Source organism: Phalacrocorax carbo, chromosome 1 (assembly GCF_963921805.1).
Source record: "Phalacrocorax carbo chromosome 1, bPhaCar2.1, whole genome shotgun sequence".
In the NCBI taxonomy this organism is placed as follows: domain Eukaryota; kingdom Metazoa; phylum Chordata; class Aves; order Suliformes; family Phalacrocoracidae; genus Phalacrocorax; species Phalacrocorax carbo.
Window position 1 is genome coordinate 159,546,178 of NC_087513.1, and position 20,958 is coordinate 159,567,135.

Sequence of the window (20,958 nt, forward strand, 5' to 3'; positions counted from 1 at the left end):
TACACACTGCAAATTTTTGGGACCATTTTATTTTAAAATATCAATTAACCAAGATCACAGTTGTGTTAGCAGGGTTTAGAGTCTATAGTCATAATAGATATATGTGTAAGGTAATGAAGAAGGATCTTAAGACTGCAGTACAGAAATCTAAAACTTCTTAATCCATGTTTTGCTTTCAGTCCTTCAAATTTACTAACTTAGCACTGAACTACAGACTAATAATTAAATTCTACTTCTACCATACAACTAAATTCCTGAAAGATCAAATGTGCAAAACCTTTGTGCACTGGCTGTATTTTCAGTGCCTGAATATAGATTTAAAATTTGAATTTGGAGTTGTAAGATGCTGATCCAGATAAATTTAATAACACTTTTGAATATTGGACAGTATTTAAAATATTATTTTTTAATATAATGTATTTAGATTTCTCCAGCATCTGCTGAGTGTGTATATATCATCGTCTGTTTAATAAATGCATCATTATGCAGTGAATTGGTCTGGGGATATGTGGATAACAATGAATATATATTATATAAACTAATATATATGAGTTTGTCAATAATTTTGGGAATGTTTTAGGTCAGCCTTAAGGTAATTGATAAATTGATTTAAATAATACCATTCCTTACATAGAACTTGTACTTTGCTTCCAGACCTTCACCTGGACTATTCATTAACTGATGAGTTCTGTAAAAATCACTTCTTAGTGGGACTGCTTCTAAGGGAGGTGGGCAATGCATTACAAGAGTTCAGAGACGTGCGGCAGATTGCTATTAGCGTGCTCAAGAATTTGATGATAAAGCATTCTTTTGATGATAGATATGCTTCCAGGGTAAGTGTATTGCTATGCTAGTAGTACACAATAATAAAGATTAAGTGTGCACAGATAGTTTTTTTCTTTGACAAAAAACTTGTTAATTTGTAGCAATGCTATTTCTGTTCAAACTGTGATGGAAATATGTATAAAAATTGTATCAAAATCAATCTGCAAATCCCATATTTTTACCAAATGAAAGCTCAAAGCACCTTTTAACTTAATTACTTGTGTTTATTACATTTTTAGCACAGTATAATCCAACTCCTGTTCTTAATCAGATTTTTGTGAACATTTTTAAAGCTCTTATTTTCATTAAACATTAGCTCTTAATATTTGGCAGTTGTCCTTCCACTATCTGTTATTTGTTAAATGAATATAAGAAAGTTACAACTCATAGTAGTAAATTTTGAGTTATTTTCATTTTCCTGACTTTTTTTAACATCAGCTTAGCTGCGGAGAAGCCATAAAATTTTAATGGAAGGTATCATTAACTTATCAAGCTACGTAATATTAATTTACTTGGTTGGTTTAGCTAAAATCACATTAATTTAGGGGGTTTTCTGCATTATGTTGAAACAGTAAATAAAACTTAGTGACCTGCTGTAAATTAGACTGAAATACAGTGATGGTCACTGCTTTTACCATTTATGAACTTACGAATGTGGGCTCTGGCTTGGCAAATATTTATTAAATGCTCTTTTTCTGTAATTTAGGGGTGAATAGCTTAAAAAAAAGGCGGTGGTTAAAAACTAAATCTGTAATTTGTTAATAAACTCTTAAAACTCTATCTAGGGCCATCAAGCAAGAATAGCCACTATGTATTTGCCGCTGTTTGGACTGCTCATAGAAAATGTTCAGCGAATCAATGTTAAAGATGTGTCTCCATTTCCTGTTAACCCTTCCAGCAATGTGAGTGACCATTTCTATTTGGTGTTCTGAATTATTTTTATCGTAACTTATTGGTAACCTGTACACGAAACACTGCATACTTCCGGCAAAAAGAGTTTCATAAGCTTCAGAATTCTGCGAGTTTGTTCTTGCTTCTTCTGATCTTAACAGCTTAATTAACCTTTACATTTTTAGCTGCAGTTTCTCTTTCCCAGCTAAGTTGTGTCTAACATGATAATTGGCTAGTTTGGTCCTACATACAGGTTACAGTGCCCTTATTGATCTCTACTGGAACCTCTGAAGATTTTTGGAGAATGCTAGGCCACACAGATTGCATGTGAAAGTGAATATTGATGTAGTTGCATACAATTATTGAATCTAAGATTTAATTATTAATGTATTTTAATTTTGTCTGTATCTTGCTGTGTACCATTTGGTATTAAGAAAGAAATTCACAACACCCTTCCAACAAGAGAAGTGTTTGGATGTTTGAAATAAAATAATTTGTGTCTTTTGGAAATAACTGCTTATAGTGTTTAAAATTCAATGGAATATTCATTTCTTTAACGCTTCCTGAGGTATCTTAAGTTTTAGGCTATCCCAGGCTTGTGTAAACACTTGAACATCTCATTTGAACATATTTAATAAAAATTAAAATTTAAGAAATAAATAACACATACTGCTCTAGAAGATAAAGTATGTCATAGTCACTAAGTCCATAATGCTGGAAAACAATAATCACATTTTCCTCTTTTTCCAAACAGAGTGCAAAGGATGATGCACTTAATTTGCCAACTGCAAGTCAGCTAGTAACACCACAAAAATCAGGAAACACATTGGATAACAATCTTCCGAAAGATCTATTTGGTGTTATCTCTGGCATTGGTAAGCACTTAAAAAATAAAATAACTAAAAAAGGAACCAGTTTCCTTTTTCATTTGTTACCAGAAATAATTGTGCTGTGTTCAAATTTGGTTGCTTTCTGCATACATACTTGAATGTTACTGCTACTTTCATTAACAGAACCCTAATGCAATCAGCTGTTCAGCATGGGTCAGAATTCACCGTCTGTACACAAAATATTTTGTGATCTTTTTGGCTTTGGTTTTCTATTTGAAACTAAAGCTATTTGCTTGAGAGAGCTGCTGTTTCCTCTGTCAAACACGATAGTTTTTGTCTTGCTGAAGAGAAACAGGAGTCACTTATGGCAAGAGTGCCATAATCCACAATTTTGTACATTATGTTAGAGACCCCTGTAAATGGAGTGCTGCTCGTGCACTTGTGGGCATCCTAATGTCTGTTGTCCTAATGTGTTTTTCTATTTGTTGTTGTCTGCTGTAGTTAGTTCTGTCACTTCCTCGTCAATTAAAAAAAAAAAAAACAACAAACAACCCAAACTGGGGAAGGGGAAGTTTTTAAATATATATGCTTCTAAATGTAAGTGTGTATGTATTGCTACATGTTCTTTTAAGCATTTTAGTTGTACACAGTCTGTGTGTAGGTACATAAAAATACTTTGCTGAAATTCTAGAATAAGTTTGTCTTCATTATAAGTAACTTAATGGAATTAATTATTTGCTTTCTTAATAATTTATGCATATAAGGTGGGTTTAGAAGTCTAACTAAACTATGGAGTAACTTTTTTCTGTATATGTATTGTCTGAGACTTTTATATTGTTTTGGGTTTTTTTAGCTTCCCCATATACCACGTCAACTCCAAATATTAATAGTGTGAGGAATGCTGACTCAAGAGGCTCTCTTATAAGTACAGACTCGGGAAACAGTCTCCCAGAAAGACACAGTGAGAAAAGCAATTCTCTTGACAAGGTAAAAAAAACCAAACCAAAATAAAAACCCCAAGGTGTATACCTAAAATTGCCTCTTAATTCTCATAGGAGTTAATTTCTCTAATCTCCATTGGGAATGAGCTTTTTAGAATAACTGTAGAGCCATAATTTACAGAAGTTTTTCATTTGCAAAATAATTATCATATATAGTCTTTTTGCATTGCAATTATTAAGATGTTTTGGAGAAAATACAAAGAGATTTTTAATGTAGAGACATAAGCAATTGTTTTCTTTGCTAGAGAAAGGCACTGGATGAAGTGTATTGAATTTCTCTTGAGAGAATTGAATTCTGGTTAGGACAGCTTCTTTGATTTTGTGGAGATCTCTGCTCCATCCTGTCCTATACACCACGTGCATATCATTTTTAAAATGTTGAAAAACCAGTTGCTGTGCTTTCTCTAGGTGATTCCTTTTATATTAGTTTGACTTTTCTAAATCATTTCATTTTAAAGCTGTTACAAATTAGAGGCTGTGGCTGCAGTAGCTATGAGGCATTCGATCATGTCTTTCTAAAGCTTGTGTTGATACTGATCACATTTCATTTTCTTAGATCTTGTTGTGCAAGTCACAACATGTTAACTTTTTCCCCTTGACTCTGACATGCCTTCGTGTGGCAGAGAGAGAAGCTTCTCAGAAGGCACTCTGCTCATGCTATGCGCCCTAATGGAGAAGAAGAAGAAAATTCTCACCCTGCAAAGAAAAACCGTGTTACTATGGATTTTTCACTTCTGACAGTTCCAGCTTTGCCAGAGAAAATTTTGCATGCTGCTTTCTCTCTTCAGTTACACGAAGTATTTGGGTTTTGTGCTTGGTTATAGTTCAGCTTCTGAGTGAAGTGTGTGGTTGGTTGTTTTGCCACTTCTTTGCAACAGTTGAATCTCAAGCCAAATACGTAGAGTGTAACCATGTAAAATACCTTGAATGACAAACCTGGAATAGTTCATGTATATGATTTAATTTAAGCATAAAAATCCAATCATCTTAAATACAAGCAGAATTTGAGTCTTAGGGTTCTTTAATGTTACTAGAACTAAAAAAACTTCTTTGTCATTGACCAAGTAAATAAAGAAATACCTGGTGCGTACACTGTTGCTAAATGGCAATGCTGTCATCTATTACTTAGTTGTCATGTCATTAATTACTAATGTGTAGTGTTTATACCAAGTAACAGGGTTTTCAAAGGAGTCAACATCCTTTGAAAATTCTTCTCTGGTCTGCCAATTTAGGCAATACAGGATTTATGTTCTGCATGCTCTTAATATTTTCCCCGAGTAATACTTAATCCTGGCTTCTTATTTATTACTTTCCAAACTTTCTTTCTAGTAGATCAGTTGTTCAGTGCACGTTATCTTCAAATTTTTGCTCATTGCTTGATATCATTACTGAAGACCCATGTTTATGTTCTAATTTTCTTTCAGAATAACTGTAGAACCATAGTTGTGGAATCAGAATTGGCTGGAAGTATACCAGTTTCTATTCTAATATATGCATACTTTATGGGTTATTGACATGATTTTAAATTCAGCTTGTGAGTAGCTGTAGTCCTAGTTTTATCCATGTACATGTTCAACTATTTTAGAGGGAATATTATCTAGTACTCTGGCAGTATCTGAAAGCCTAGGAACCTCAAATTCTGTTTCTGTTCTACAACTCATTAATTGCCTGCTCTATTTCAGTATCCATAAAGCTGTATTGTAGCACCTCCTTGTTCACCAGAGATATTTCAAAGATAAACAGTTTGTCAGATCTTTAGAGTCTACAATAATCAGGGCGTATATAGTTGTCCATTTCCTCCTAAGTTACAGTAACTTCTGGCAGGTATTATAGTTTCACATTCAGCTTCACTGCGCATTCATTCAATGGCTAGTATGTGACAGATTTATACAGATTATTTTAGGACAGCAATTCTTCCCTTTCACACGGAGTGCGTTAAAGGGCTCAGCAGTCCATTGATGTGTATGCTGTGATATGTTCCCTCATGAATTAGCATGTCTCCTGCTTTCAGTGAGGAGTGTTCCGGGAAGGGTTGTTACACCCTTGAGGTATTGGCACTTCTCGCGTTGTTTGTGAAACCAAGTGCTTTTCTCTCTTCAGTCTATGCTTTTGTTTTATGTTTTTTTTTTCTAATTTTGATATGAAGGATTTCTTCTGACACTGGTATGTGTCTTTAAAAAGGTCATGGAGACAAGATGATCCAACTTTCTTGTAAAAACCAAGGAGTTGCACAGATCAATTGTGCCAGACTCTTGACTTTACAGAAAACTTTCTAATTGTCCGGTTCATTTTCCATCCATGTAAGTGTCCTCATGTTGGAAGTGAGAATTAGGCACTAAAAAGGGCGTAATTTATCATTTAAACAAACATTTATACAGTATGTCTATAAAAACCTCAGACTGAGGATTTTGTAACCCTTGATTGTGCGGAAATTACTCTTTTGCAGATAAGTCTTTGTCTAAAGTTCAATTTATATATTCTCACATTTTGAAAGATTAGTTATTGGGGTTTTTTTATTTTTGGATAGACTTTAGTATTGAACATTGCTGATAAACTTCCCACAAGTGTAGGAATTGTATAAACAAATGAAGCAGGGAGAAAGTTTTTTGTTTTATTTTTGTGGGTTAATTTGGGTTTGTGGTTTTTTTTTTGTTTTGTTGGGTTTTTTGTGTGTTGTTTTTTTTTTTAATGAGGCAAGGGTAAGTTGTTTATCAGTAGTTAATCTTCCAGAATGTGTATTATTGCCATTCATGTATGTTTTCCTTGAGGTTCTTACATCTTTAAATGGAAAGAATTTTGTAGAGGCAGGTCAGTCTTCAGTTCAGCATAAAGTCTCTTCAAAAGCAGAGGAGCATATGTGTATCACCTAACACAGTAGCATTTATTTTTAAAGTGTTTCATCTAAGGAGAAAAGGCATACCTAATAATCACTATTAGGTAACTTATCCTCTTAATCCTCCCTCTGGAGGGGAAAAAATTCATACAAAGAAGGAAATAGAAATAAACAAAGGTGAAGAGGCTTAATTTGGTATACTTCTTGTGTGCAATGTGTGCTTCAGTGACCCGTCTCTACATGAAGCATTTTTGTCTCCATTCTGAGATCCTTTTTCTGTTGCAGGAATTAATAAGGCAATTTAATAAACTAAAATGTTTTATCAGTTTAAGAACTCTTCCGCCAAAATATGTCTGTTTTCTTTTCAGAACCAACAGAGCAGCACTCTAGGAAGTTCTGTAGTTCGATATGACAAACTTGACCAAGCAGAGATCAAAAGTCTGCTCATGTGTTTCCTTCATATTTTAAGAAGTATGTCAGAAGGTAGGTAATTCCACCTATTTTTCATAAATTCAAAATAATTTGTTGTATTTATGCCTGGGATTTTAATATCTTTCTAAAATCAGAATATTTCAGGTGTAGGTACCATGTTGTGCTGCGTTTTACAAACGTGTGATTGATCAAATTAAACTCTGACTGAAACCTTGTCAGCGTTAAATACTCATTATTCCTTCAAAGTGTAAGGGTAACTAAAGGACTTGATAGGAAAGTGAATATTTGTGTGTGATTGTACAGCCCGGTTTGGAAAATGGAGGTGAAGAACAATCAGTAGAAGAGTCTTGGGCTCGCTGGTTCCTCCGTTCTGCAGAGCTTCCTGTGTGACAGGGAACCAAAGAATTTGATTGCTGTGTATATTTCCATTTCTGGAATGGGGATATTAGCGCTTCTTCATTCTCCTGGGATGTTTGTGAGATGATCCATTGAACTTTTGAGAGTCTCGTTATCCTGGAGAAGGTTACGGAGGTATAGAACTGGTGCATGAATGGCAAATTTTTTTTTTACTAGGATCATACAGCTCAGAATCATCCCTATACTTGATGAATATTTTAAAAAGAGGGCAAGTCTCTTTTGGTAAAAACATTGCATTTTTCAGTTTGTACTAAATATATCAAAAGGAAATTATTTATTTTCTGTGCCTCTTTTGATATTAATTTCAAAAAATCAAGTTTATATAGTACTTGAACTAATTTATTGCACCACTTAATCAAGCATGAGAATTGAAAGGTTAACAAGTATTCAATATCCAGTCGCACTGTTAGATTTTAATGTAATTACATTGATATTACTTTATGTATTTTAGTTACAAAGAATAATAAAAGTCAAAAATACCTTTTCTGCTATATTACATTTTGAAATATGTAAAAATGAGCCAGAATTTCTAGGAAATTCAAGTTAACATTTACATAAGCACAGTGGGGATTTTTTTGGTGTCAATTCTTCTGGAGAAGAACAAGTATTAAATAAACTTTGCCACACATCTTTGTCATAATTTTGAATTTGTTAGCTAATTTTGAATGTTTCGGCAAAAGAGACCAGGTCTTGGCTATGTAACTACAAACTTTGTAAAAAATTGCCATTTTTGACATCTGTGCAAATAAAGAAAATCTGGAAGCTGTGCTGAAAAAGTATCCAGAGTAAAGCATTGTGAATTAAAAAATAAATAATAAATTTTAATTTTAAAAATGTTGAGACCAATCTAGAAAGAAGCAGGTTATAGGACTAAGCCTGAAATATTCTGGCATCTTCCATTTTTAGAACACTGTAGTTGCTACTGTCTATACAATTATTATTATTTAAAATAGGAAATTGTATGGGATTATTATGGATTAATTAAAAGCATATTGTAGAAACTCATTCGGAGAATTGATATGTGTATTTGTATAATCAGCCTCAGGGAAAACTTTAAATAGGAATAGCTATCCGTACCCCACAAGCCTTTTTTAGTTGCTCTTGAATCCTCATTATCTGAAAACTAAGAACAGATGTTAACTCTTGTACTTAATATTTTTTGTGTTTTCTGCCTTTGTCTTGTTTTTAATATTTTTCCTTTTCCTAGACGCCTTGATTACGTATTGGAACAAGGCTACAAAATTTGAACTCATGGACTTTTTCACAATTACAGAGTAAGATTTCTGTTGAGCTTGTCATAAAATCCTATGTCTTGCTATGCTGGTAAAAACATGAGTGTGCATATAAGTGTGTAAATATGGTTTTATTTGTTTGTTTGAAAAAATAATGCCATCTTGGTCTGTTTAGGGGTCCTTAACTTGACCTGCATTATTGCGTGTCTGTCTGGTTCCATGATAGTTTCTCATCTCAGGAAGTTCCTAAACAGCAAGTAGTGCTCAGAATATTGCTATGCTTATGGAAGAGGAACCACCTGTGTTGTTACCTATCTGCATTAAAATGCATCTTGTAACGTGAACTGCTGAAATTGTATGGTTGCATATCAAAATTGATTGAATTTCATAACTTCAGAAACAAAGGGATATGAACGGTTCTCCTAGCATTCCTCTTGCGTCTTCTGCCTTACTGTAAGGAAAAAGATATAGAATGCATGCAGTATTTGTTATCAATGGCTACACTCCATCTATTTGCACACTTAGTATGTTTGTTCATGATAATTGACTGATACATTAATAAAAAATGAAGGAGGTGCTGTTTGCTTTAAGCGGTGCACCACAGAGGCCTTTCTGCTTGCCTTGCTTGTTTCACTGGACTACTTTCCTTTGTAATAGAGGCTCAATCAAAGTAATGCCAGTTGTTAACTGTGTTATGGAATACGCTACTCAAGGTCTATTTTAGGAATGTATTTTAAAAAGTGTTTTAACTCATTTGAGTGCATCTGGCATGATGTTGATTGTACCAGAGGCAGAATTGAACAAGTAAATGAGCTGACTTAGTAGATTCTCTGAAGTCTGAGGTGTAAACTGTACAGATTCAGTGGTGAAGAGTATTTTGCCATTAGATGCTTCCTATTTAAGGGCTGGATAGGATTGGTTTGTGATCAAATCAGTAATCTCCAATTTCTAATTATCAAAGATTTCCTTCACAACAGCAGTGTATGGAATACAGAATAAAATTTCCATCTCGTTAGCGCAGTGGATGATACCACAGTTCCTTGAACTAGAGCGGGAACAAGGTTCACAAAAGTCTACATCTTCTGATTCTTCTGATTCTAGGAGTATGTTGCCAATGCAAATAATGTTCGTTTTGATGACAATTTTTATTAATACAGGTCACTACAGTAGTTTCTCATTACCTCAGTAAGACAGTGTTTCTGGTAGGTAGGTACTCACCATGCAAATATCTTTTTCTGAAAAAATTAAAAACTAAAAAAGACAAGAAGATACCAGAAAGGGGAATTGAGGTTAGTTTGCAAGTAGAGTGACAAGTTTGGGTGAAACAAACACCATTCTGACTCTGCAGTTTGGAGACAGCTAATCTATTTAAGGTCTGAGAACAAAATGGAGCTGAGCTGAAGAGACTTTGCCAGTCTTCTCCCTTGTTCACAACTGGCACATGGAAGAGAAAGACTGAAAACTGGCTTTCAGTTTGGATTTACACTTTAAAGAAGAACTTTTAGAATATTCTTACCTGAAGGACAAGGGAAGTTGCATTCAGTGTTCTGAATTATCAGGATAATTACGTACAGTGGGAAAGAAGTCAAATAAAATCATTATTGCAGCCTCCATTCACACCATTGTTTCTTGCTTTGAAAGTATGACTTCTGTTTATTAGTCACCAGTGCTGTGTACTTACTAGTTGTGAAGACAAGCAGGGGCATCTGGCAAATTAGGTTATACTTTCAACTTTCTTGCTGGATCTGAACCAATAGTGTTATGATTCTGCAAAATATAACATCATATTGAAGTATGAATTTTTTTAATGAAAAATTATTGGGTGGGGATTTGCCTTTATCATCTTCTTATTGTAAAAGCAGATTCCCTTTAGAAAGTAGTTGTCAGAAACCCTGTTGTTGTTATCCTGGAGACCATAAAAAGAACCCCAACAAGACAAAAAAACTCAACCTGTAACCAAGATAGTTTAGACTAAAGGGAAAAAAGCAAAATGTATTGCCCTGATTTTGAACCCTTATACATGTCTTGCAAAATACGTGTGTATATATGTAATGTCTAGTTATATCTTTCCTTCCATCCTTCAACTGTAATTGTGGGCCTCATTTCACATAATGAAATTTTGTCTGTGATAGTTGAGGCTAAACGCTTCTTCTCTATAAATACTAAAAATCTATGTAAGATGAAGCACTTAAACTGTAAAGAGTAAGTTCTCTAAGGTGTTTTGGATTTTCACCGTTTAACAGTGACAATGTAGAAAGGCCAGACTCATACTAGCTGTTTTGATTTGGAGTGCTGAGATAGGTGTCCTCTGGAGGCAGCTTTATGTGCCTTTTGATGTTAATCCCAATTTGCCCAAGCCAACAACCATCTGTGACTGATTTCAGAAGAGCCATGTTTACCTTTACTTGGCTTGGGGACTGGAAGGGAATATGAAAGTGGGAGAAATAAAGAAGTTTTGTCACGGAAGAGTTTAAAGTTTAATAAAAATAGTAGTTTAATAATTCCAATGTACATAAACCTAGAAGAGGTTGTTTTAAGTGTTGCTTCTCTGACTTATGTGTTCTCTACAGAGTTTGCTTACATCAGTTCCAGTACATGGGAAAACGATACATAGCCAGGTACTGTGTGGAATTTAAATTTTGCTGTCTTGTTCACTAAGTGTGTACAATATGCCTTGAATCTCTAATACAAATAAATTGCATGAGTAGAATAGTTATTGTGAAATGATACATAACAGTTTGAAATAAGTAACTAGTTACTATATTAACAAATCTGTATCCTGTCTGAAGATCTAGTATCTGTTTAAGTATGATGTGTTTGTGTTTTATTATCAATTACTTTAAAATACATCCCTTAAATGCTGTCTTTTACAGCATTTTTTTCCTTGAAATGGTGTCTTTGGGGAAGAAATTTTATTATTTAATTGTTTTCTTAATTCACTGGGCCATAAAATCATGTCCATTGAAATGTTTTCGAAATTTTATATATAGTGTTTATGCTGAAAGGTGAGTAGTGAACATTCCAACCCTGCTGTTTTTCCAATTTGAAGTCCAAACTACCGTTAGATACCTGTACATTCCCATTGAAGGCTGTTTAGGAGAAAATCTGTGGGAGACAGAAACATGTGCTGAATCATTTGTGTATCTTTGCATTAATGTGGTTTTCAATACAAAGTAGTTTTTTAATAAAGGATAGCAACTTATTTAGGCCTTACACTGTGGTTGACATGGTAATACTGTTATAACTAAACTTGTGGGGTTGAAATCCTGGCCCTCTTGAACTCAGTGAGAAAGTTGTTGCTGACTTTGGGTGGTAAAGCATTCTAAATAAAACGTTAACTTTTTTGTTTTTAATTTAGATTTAATGGTATGTGATTCGCTTTCTACAAACAACAAACTTAAATATCTCCTTGGAGACTTTTCAGAAAAAAGATCTCATCTCTCTTCACATACCCTAAAAGAATCAAAGGCCAAAATAAATCTGGCTTTCTTAAGGTTTATGATTGTAACCTTTGTGTTTAAATGTTCTTCAAACTCTGGATTTACAGGAGTCTGTAATTTTCAGGCTTTTTCTAAAAATTCTTCAAACTAATTTGTTTGACTAGTTTGTAGAGAAGACTACCACACTTCCTTTCTGTTTATTGATCAGTTTGTGTACTGCATGTTAACACCAAAAATGTTCAGCTATAGAAATCATCTGGTGCTCTGCAGAGAGATTGAATTTTCCCAGTAAATATAGCTTTCTAGTCTTTCACATTATCGTTACACTGAAGTACGTCATAATCAATGCATGTACTCTTAAAATACACAAGTGACAGAGAATTAAAGGGAACAGGGAATTCTGTAATTCAAGCACTGGTTTTCATTTTTCATCAGCTCTGGTGGTGGTACACAATAGGAAGTTAACCTGTACTGATTGCTAACACAGATCACTTTTCTGTTTTCTTCACTTGATTGCTGCAAGTTTAACAATGTACATGGCTCTTCTCCCTTCCTGCTTGGGTAAGACGTACATGATAACAACTCATTTAATTCCTGCTATGCTGTTGCATGTATGCTTTCTAATTTTACCACTGTGTATCCTAACTTTTTTCTAAACTTTTTACAATCAAAATAGAGGATTTGGCTTTGGGTTCTGAATATTTTTCAGAACGTTTATGTTCTCAAATACTTACGTTTTCGAAAGCTCTGAGGTAAATTTAGCACTTCAAGAGCAACTGCTTGTGTGCTTTTGCTTTCATTCTTTGAGGTTTTAAGAAAGAGTTTGCTGTGATGCTTTTTTGATGCTACCTATTTTTGTTTTAGAAATAAAACAGTAAATAGGTTGCATTATATTTCTTTCTACAAAACTTTGTGCTTAACTAACGCTTCCTGTCTTGCTGCAGTTTGACATGTCTAACTTTTGCTTCTATCCCATTTCACCCATCTTGCAGGAACCAGGAGGGGTTGGGACCCATAGTTCATGATCGAAAATCTCAGACATTGCCTGTTTCCCGTAACAGAACAGGAATGATGCATGCCAGATTGCAGCAGCTGAGCAGCCTGGATAACTCTCTCACTTTTAACCACAGTAAGTCTCATGACATGATAACATTCATCATCCTCAACCAGTACCACAACACCAGAGACAGGTCCCAGAGCCACACCAGTGCATTTCCATGACTTTTATTGTTTTAGGTCAAACAAATAGGTGGAATCGGTCGATGGTCTGTTCCCTGCCTTCCTTATAACAGAACAATCAGTGCTCACTGATGCCATAGCATGGAGCATGGTTAACTACAGCGTATTTTAAAATTGTATTTTAATTATATGCGTTTGAACTTTGTGCTGCACATAGTTACAAAATTTACTTGTTTTTTCTATTAGCTTTATTAAGCTTCTTTCCCCCACCCTCCCAACTTGGTCTTATAAATGATTAGTCTAAAAGTGAAAATACGCGCTCTGACCATATCTCCATGTTTTGACATCCCCTAAGGAGAAATAAGTTTCTTAGAGTTTCTGTGGAGATTGTGAAGCCCATGATTTGGTTTGTCTGGAAGTGAAAAAGCGTCCAATAATGAAGTGATTTTTCTGTTTTCAGTGTGAGAAAGATATCAAGTATTCTTGGAATTTCTGTAGACAATGGTAAGATTTAATCAGGTTGAAGTCAGCTTGTATAAGACTACTGTATTGAAAACTAAACCTGCTTGTGGCCTATCTTTTAAACATGCTGCTCTTAAATTGCAAAACATACTGTATGTAAAGTATTCTGAAACACCATTTTTCAATTTTCAGCTTCAAAAAACAATGAAACTAGTTGACTAATCCAGTAAAATACAGCACTGGTACTTAAAAGAATTGTGTGCAGTAAAGCAATTATTTGAGTTAACTGTATGTTCACTGTGTTCATCCTTTTATTTCCCAAAACATCTAACTACCTTAAAATCTTTTAGCTTGTTATCTGTAATATAAAGCAACAGCTAACCTAGTTGCACAAGACTTACCACATAGCTTTATGAAAAACTGAAAAAAAAAAAACCACCAAACCTCTCTGTTTATAAATGCATTCTCATGCCTAAGTATAAGAAATGCAATTCTTTGATTTTAAAAATGTCAGAAAACTATATAACTGTGCAAATTGCATTTTTTTTTCTTGTAGTCTGTCTGCTACTGCTGTATCATAATAATTTCTAGATTTTTTTAATAAACAAAAGGAAGAGCTTTTAGATTATGTTGACCACACATTCAGTAAGGTAAAATAATTTGTAGATGAAGACTGATTTAAAAAAAAAATCTCCAGGAAATAAATAACATGGCTATTTCTGCGCCCTATACAAAGAGATTTTTTTATTTCCAGAACTTGGCAAAGTTTAATGATTTTTAGGAAACAGTAAGCTGAAAGATTTTAATAAATGCACGTTTATGTAAAAATAAACTTTCTGTTCTTTTCCATCTGAAGGATGTTGTGAAGGAAGGCATCTCATTCAGATAACTTTGTGGAAAGTGATGATAGGGCTCTGGTTTTTTTTGATGTTGGACATTTAATGAATATCAAGTATTGACCAAGGTTTTACAAAAGGAAAATACGTTGCTGTAAAAACCACGTCAAATGTGAAATTGATTTTTATACCTTTGGTCTTGGCCTTGTCTAACTTATAGTTTTGTTCAGTTGTCAGTCTGCCTGTATTGTATATCCAAATTAGTTTTCAGAACTTGAATAAATCTTGTAGGTATCCTGTAGGGGATACATACAGGAAGTATGTATCTGGTGGAAATAATTGCTTTACTTGTTCCTAAAATCATGATTCTTTGGCAAGATAGTTGTCCATAAAAGTAAATTATAAACTTTATTTCACCCTTTCTAATCATTTAAGCAAGGAATAGAACTGAAGTAATGGTGTGTTATTTCACATCTCTGAGGAATTTCAGTATAGTTTTGTACTGAAGAATGAAAGAAATGAGGCCCTTTGTTCAAATGTCTAAAGCATCTCAATACAAACTATAAGAATGTAGATTGATGTGTGTATTGTTGGGGCTGGAGGAGAGGAGGATGCTCAGTAGAATAGTGACATGCAAATGTACTGAAATACAAGAGAATATACCCTGATCTGTAATAGCAGTATATGATCATTCTCAAGCTCGTAGTCATTAGAGATTACCCCATTTTCACTGTTCTTAGATGGTTTTAAATCCAGTTAGTCTGTAGTAGTGTGAATGTATGGGTGCATGTTCACGTGCGTGTCCAGGCAGATGACGATATTATATGTGGTAATTGTAGTTCCGTGGTTTCTTTTTAAGTTACATGTGAAAAATAGAATCAAGTATGTTAGTTATACATGAAGAATACAGTATTAGGTTCTCTAAAATAATAGCAAATTGAAACAAGGATAGTTTTTAGCATGTGTATGGGAAAAGCACTGCTAAATCAGTCTTTTAACTCAACTGAATTGAGTGTTCCTTTAAGTTTACATCCTGCCCAAAATTTCAGTCTCTAGTAATAATGCAGGGTAATCAATCAATGACCTAATTTTTTGTTTGTTCTAAATTATTTATGTGAAGAACAATATTTGAGCTGTTTGAAATCCTGTCTATTGACTACAGTTTTTACTTAGTATTTATAGTAAACCTTGCACCTTTCTTCTTATCTTGAAGATCAAACAAATTACTTCTTTAAAAAATATTTCCTGTGCTCAGTGCAGTTCTCAAAATAGTTGTCATCTATTGTGATCTTCAACATTACCAAAACTACAGGCTAACGCAAGGATTTCTGGTCACTCAATGGTGATTCCTGTGAAAAAGGATTTTTTTAAAAAAAAAAAATTATTTGAATTTGGCAAATGTTAAAATTTGCTTTTAACATTTGTTAAAACTTGCTTCCAAATGCCAGTTGGGCCTTCGTCATTACAGAGGTGAAGGGGGTAGTTGGATTGAAACCACAAAGAAAATACACGGGAGGATGAAGTGGTGGAAGCAGAGAGAATGCAAAAGATTATAGGAAAGAAGTGTATACTTCCTGACAGAAAGGATGTATGAATCTAAAGAAACTGGTATGCATGGGTATGGGTATGTATGTATGGGTATGTATGGGTATGGGTATGCATGCCTAGTTCAGCTGGGGAAGCAAGAAGGTGCAGAAGGAAGTGGCCAGGTATTCTTATAAAACAATATGTAATTTCTTCTGTTCTTTTCTTGGTCTAACAAGATTGACATGCTTGTCATTGATTTAGTGGTACTGAGCTGAATGTAAATCTAACATGATCCAGATGAAATTTTTATAAAGCAATCAGGGCACGTTTGTCAATCTGGTTCTTAAAGGTCAATGTTAGGGAACATAAACGATATACTATAACCAGTGATAAAGTAGGATATGTTTTCAAAATTATTTAAATACAGCATGGGCTAGAAGCAATAAAATATTTTTATTAAATATGGAGCTATTGCATGGTATTGCTACAGAGCAAAATTAATTACTTGGGTCTTCAGCTGCGTATAAGTACATGATCATATTCCTTCAACTCTTAGCGTTTTGTGTTTTTATAATGGTTGACTTATGATTGACTTTTAGATCATTATAACATCACTAAATTACCAATACATGTTTTCAGCTGTAACTCCATCCTACTGCAGTACTTATTTTAAGAATATATGTGTGTGTATATATAACTGTGTATGTTTCTACATATATACGTGTGTGTATACATACATACACATATATATGAAACATCAGGCATTTATTGTTTTAACTGCTGTTTAATGCTTCTATTGTGACATTTGTACTTAATAGATTTTATGATCTTGTGTGAATTATGTTAGAATAATTGTATGCACATATCTGAAAAATATTTAAGCGCATATTTTTCTGTATTGAATACTAACTTCTGTCAGGCTTTTTACTTGTTAATCTTTTCCTAGTTTGGCAAGTCTTTTGGAAATAAGAAACATTTAAATTAGTATAGCCGGCACTTACACTTCATTTGGAATTTCTGTAGGCTATGGCCATTCAGATGCAGATGTTCTTCACCAGTCTTTACTTGAAGCAAATATTGCCACTGAAGTTTGCCTTACGATTCTGGATACGCTATCGTTATTCACAATGGCTTTTAAGGTTTGTTCTTGACTTGGTGTTAACATCTCCCATAATTATTTTTCATTTTAAAAAAATTTTAAAATATTTTTAAAATTATATTTATATTTTGTGATCTAGTAATATAGCATTGTATTTTTAGCATTTCTAGCACTGTATTTCATTATTGTACCATGTAAAGGCTGATAACCTCTTGCAGCAAAATGCTTTGGCTTCAGTTACAAATTGCATGCAGACTCCTTACTGATCAGCAGTAATCTGTGGGAAAAGCTCCTTTCTCATCCTAACTTCCAAAAATATTTCTAGAAACTTTAGTGTCTACTAATATTAGTGGTAAAACTCTTTTTAAGGCCATGTGGGGTGAAAGATCTATTGTATGGCAAAACCACAATTCATAATTGGACACTATCAGACTTTTATATTGAACTTGGTTGCTTCTTATATTAAGTCACTCATTAATGAACAATGGTTTGTGTGTTCCTTTTTGTGTAACTTCATTTCAATTTGTCCACTAATAAGACTTCTTTTTAGTTGTATCAGTTACTGTAGCTCTCCTGTGGAATCTTTTTTTATAGCACACCTACTTGTATACACCTCCCATCTGGTTTTTTTGCACTCTTCCAAACATTAAAGGTGAAGCTATAAAAAGGAGAGATGATAGCTCTAGCTTGTTTCTCCCCTAAGCAGAGCATTGGATCCAGATCCTTGATCGAAGTTCAGATTTAGTGTCTTATCTTTAATCTAGTTATGCAAACATGAGCTTATTCATAATGAGAATCCTTTTATTACTAATTTAATTACATAGAGATTAGAATCAGTTCTGTCCACAGACTTCACGACAGAATTGAAAATGAAAATAGCTAGCTTTAAAGATTTAAAGAATAAACACTAATCTTTTAGTTATCAGTTGCCTATCACACTTGGAGTGAAAGCGCTTCAAGGTTATCTGTACGTAGCATGTTGAGAAAGTAGCTAAGAGTATACCAAAATAGTCTACAAGATCAAACAAATCAGGTAGGAGAATCAGGCTATTCAATCAACTGCACTAAAATACATAAAGGGACCTTTAGAGATCATCTAGACCAACACCCCTGCCATAGGCAGGGACATCTTTCACAAGGTCAGGTTGCTCAAAGCCCTGTCCAACCTCACCCTGAAACCTTCCAGTGATGGGGCAATCACAGCTTCTCTGGGGAACCTGTTCTAGTGTCTCACCACCCTCATTGTTTAAAAAAAAAAAAAAAAAATTCCTCCTTATGTCCAAACTAAATCTACCCTCTTTCAGTTTAAAACCATTAAAACCATTTCCCCTTGTCCTGTCACTACAGGCCCTGGTAAAAAGTCTGTCCCCATCTTTTGTGTAAGCACCCTTTGTATCTTGAAAGGCCTCAGTGAGGTTTCCCTGGAGCCTTCTCTCCTCCAGGCTAAGCAATCCCAACTCTCTCAGCCTTTCTTCATATAAGAAGTGTTCCAGCCCTCTGACCATTTTTACAGCCCTCATGTAGACCGGCTCTAACATGTTCGTGTCTTTCATGTACTGGGGGCCACAGAGCTGGATGCAGTATACCAGGTGGGGTCTCATGAGAGCGGAGTAGGGGAGGAGAATCACCTCCCTCGACCTGCTGGCCATGCTTCTTGTTATGCAGTCCAGGATACAATTAGCTTTCTGGGCTGCAAGCACACATTGCTGGCCCATGTCCAATTTTTCAACCACCAGTATCCCTAAGTCCTTCTCCACAGGGTTGCTCTCAATCCATTCACCCCCATGTCTGTATTGATATTGGGGATTGCTGCAACACAGGTGCAGGACCTTGTGCTTGGCCTTGTTGAACTTCATGAGGATCACATGGGCCCACTCCTCAAGCGTGTCAAGGTCCCTCTGGATGGCATGCTACAGGGAAGCCTCTAGTAAATCAACTGCACCGCTCAGCTTGGTGTCTTCTGCAAACTTGCTGAGGGTGCTTTCGATCCCACTGTCTGTCATTGATGAAAATATTAAGTATTATCGGTCCCTTGAGGGACACCATGTGTTGCTGGTTTTCCACTTGGGCATTAAGCTGTTGAGTGTAACTCTTTGGATACAGCCATCCAGCCAATTCCTTATCCTTCTAACAGTCCATCCATCAAACCCGTATGTTTCCAATTTAGTGGCAAGAATGTTGTGGGGAACCGTATCAAAGGCCTTACAGAAGTGCAGATAGACAACATCCATAGCTCTTCCCTTGTCCACTGATGCATTCACTCCATCGTAGAATGCCACTAGATTAGTAATACTGATCTGCTTCTTTTGGGAATAATTAGCATACTATATAGAAGGACAGACAGCTTTTTGTCTTTCACTACTGGGGATCCAGACTTCTGTTCTCTGTTACAGCAGGGAAATCACAAGTTATGTCTGCCTCTTGGTAGAATTTTAACTGATCCTGTGTGAATTCCTACTACTCTAGAAGGTTTTAGTGAACTACCTACCTACCTCTGATGCTGGGACATCTGAAGAAAGGATATTGTATCAATTTCCTCATTAGGATAGGGGTTTGTAAGACCACATTTTGTTATTTTGCTATAAACCTGGAAGTAGTAAGCCTTACCATCTTTTAGAACTTGCAGTTATGTGTTTAGCTTTGGGTCATCTACAGAGATCTGTATACTGCTCCAACAGATAAAACGTTTTCCTTTAACCAAATAGGCTGACTGGCTTATATCCAACCATTTATGTCTAGCTTCCTCTAAAATGGCCTGCCTGTGGCTTCACTGCGTAACATTTGGAGATCTTTGGCCTCCTGCAAGCATTGTTATCTATTCATCCACGAAGCTTGAAACCGCACTGAGTTCTTCTGGTCTGCAAGTCATGTTATCAGAATGGCTTTAAATGGAGGACTGTCTCCTTCAATTTTTTTAATATTGAGGAACACCTGAAATGCCTAGGGCTATGCTGAAATTCTTTAGCCTGAAGAATTTCTTCTGCATCTCCGTGAATAAAAAAGGAGACATCTGCAGTTAGATATCTCTTCCATGTTTGAGAGAGCTTAAGGCATGCTACAAGAGCCCAGGTCTATACTGGGCATCAAGAATCTTTTTTAAAAAAATGTATTAAACTAGATTCTTTCAGTCAAGATTACCTTAAAACTTACTTGAGGTAGTAATGGAGCTGCTTTGCAGCTTGCCGTTTGGATGCCTGTATATAGTAATGACTAGGAAGAGCGGAGTGTGTAGAGGTGAGTTGCAGAAGGTGCAAGACCTAGTAGAATCATGTTGGAGGGCCAGTGGAGTCAGAGGGAGCAACTTAACATGGTCCTCTCAATTCTGGACTCCCTGGACTGGATTGAGCAGACCCTGAATTGATTAACCTATTTTGGTGTTTTGTAAAAGAAGAGACCTTGTTGTTTCATCCTAGAGTCCCATAGGAACCTAGCGCATATGCTCAGTGGACAAAGGGAGAAAACAGGTCCCCAGAGCAAAACAGAAGCAATATGAACTGTTAAAGATGCACAGTCAGTACCTGTGCTACAGAAATTGGGGGGGACAAGATTTTTTTAAAAGTTTGGATGGAAGGCAGCTGTTAGTGATACAGGTATCAAGAGTGTAAGCCTGTGTATTGCATACCTCAGAATGAGTTCCGGAATATCGATGCAGCTAAAACTCTGAAAAGTAACTAATGTCTTTGTCCTTAAGAGCACTTCCAGTTCTAGGACAGTAATGAAAGACGGTGAGTGGGTGGGCGTTTGGTTTGGGGGACGTTTTTTTTTCAGAGCATTTTAGGAGGAGTAGCTATGAGAAAATTCCACTGTCTGAGCTGCTAAAGCCCCTGTAACTGAAGTGTGTTAATACTTTAGTGTGCTTCTCAAAGAACTGTTAATAGTAATTGATTTAATTAATAGCTGTTAAAAACAGTTGTTCTGTAAGTCTGTTCAGAAGCCAACAATTTCTTTATAAGC

At 35.2% G+C, this 20,958-nt stretch overlaps 1 protein-coding gene across 9 annotated transcripts in view; it reads left to right on the forward strand.

Annotated features, from left to right (window-relative positions):
• Nucleotides 1-20,958, forward strand: part of DOCK9 (dedicator of cytokinesis 9) — a 134,428-nt gene that overhangs the window by 89,975 nt on the left and 23,495 nt on the right. For 3 of the 9 annotated variants that reach the window (XM_064440648.1, XM_064440642.1, XM_064440643.1), the window contains exons 31-39: nt 655-833; nt 1,611-1,727; nt 2,471-2,591; nt 3,400-3,533; nt 6,749-6,863; nt 8,437-8,503; nt 11,032-11,079; nt 12,894-13,030; nt 16,929-17,044. In XM_064440648.1, coding sequence (XP_064296718.1) covers nt 655-833; nt 1,611-1,727; nt 2,471-2,591; nt 3,400-3,533; nt 6,749-6,863; nt 8,437-8,503; nt 11,032-11,079; nt 12,894-13,030; nt 16,929-17,044 — 1,034 coding nt within the window. Of the gene's footprint in view, nt 1-654; nt 834-1,610; nt 1,728-2,470; nt 2,592-3,399; nt 3,534-6,748; nt 6,864-8,436; nt 8,504-11,031; nt 11,080-12,893; nt 13,031-13,540; nt 13,585-16,928; nt 17,045-20,958 lie in introns of all 9 variants that reach the window. The other 6 variants (XM_064440646.1, XM_064440644.1, XM_064440650.1 and 3 more) reach the window with 2 other exon arrangements.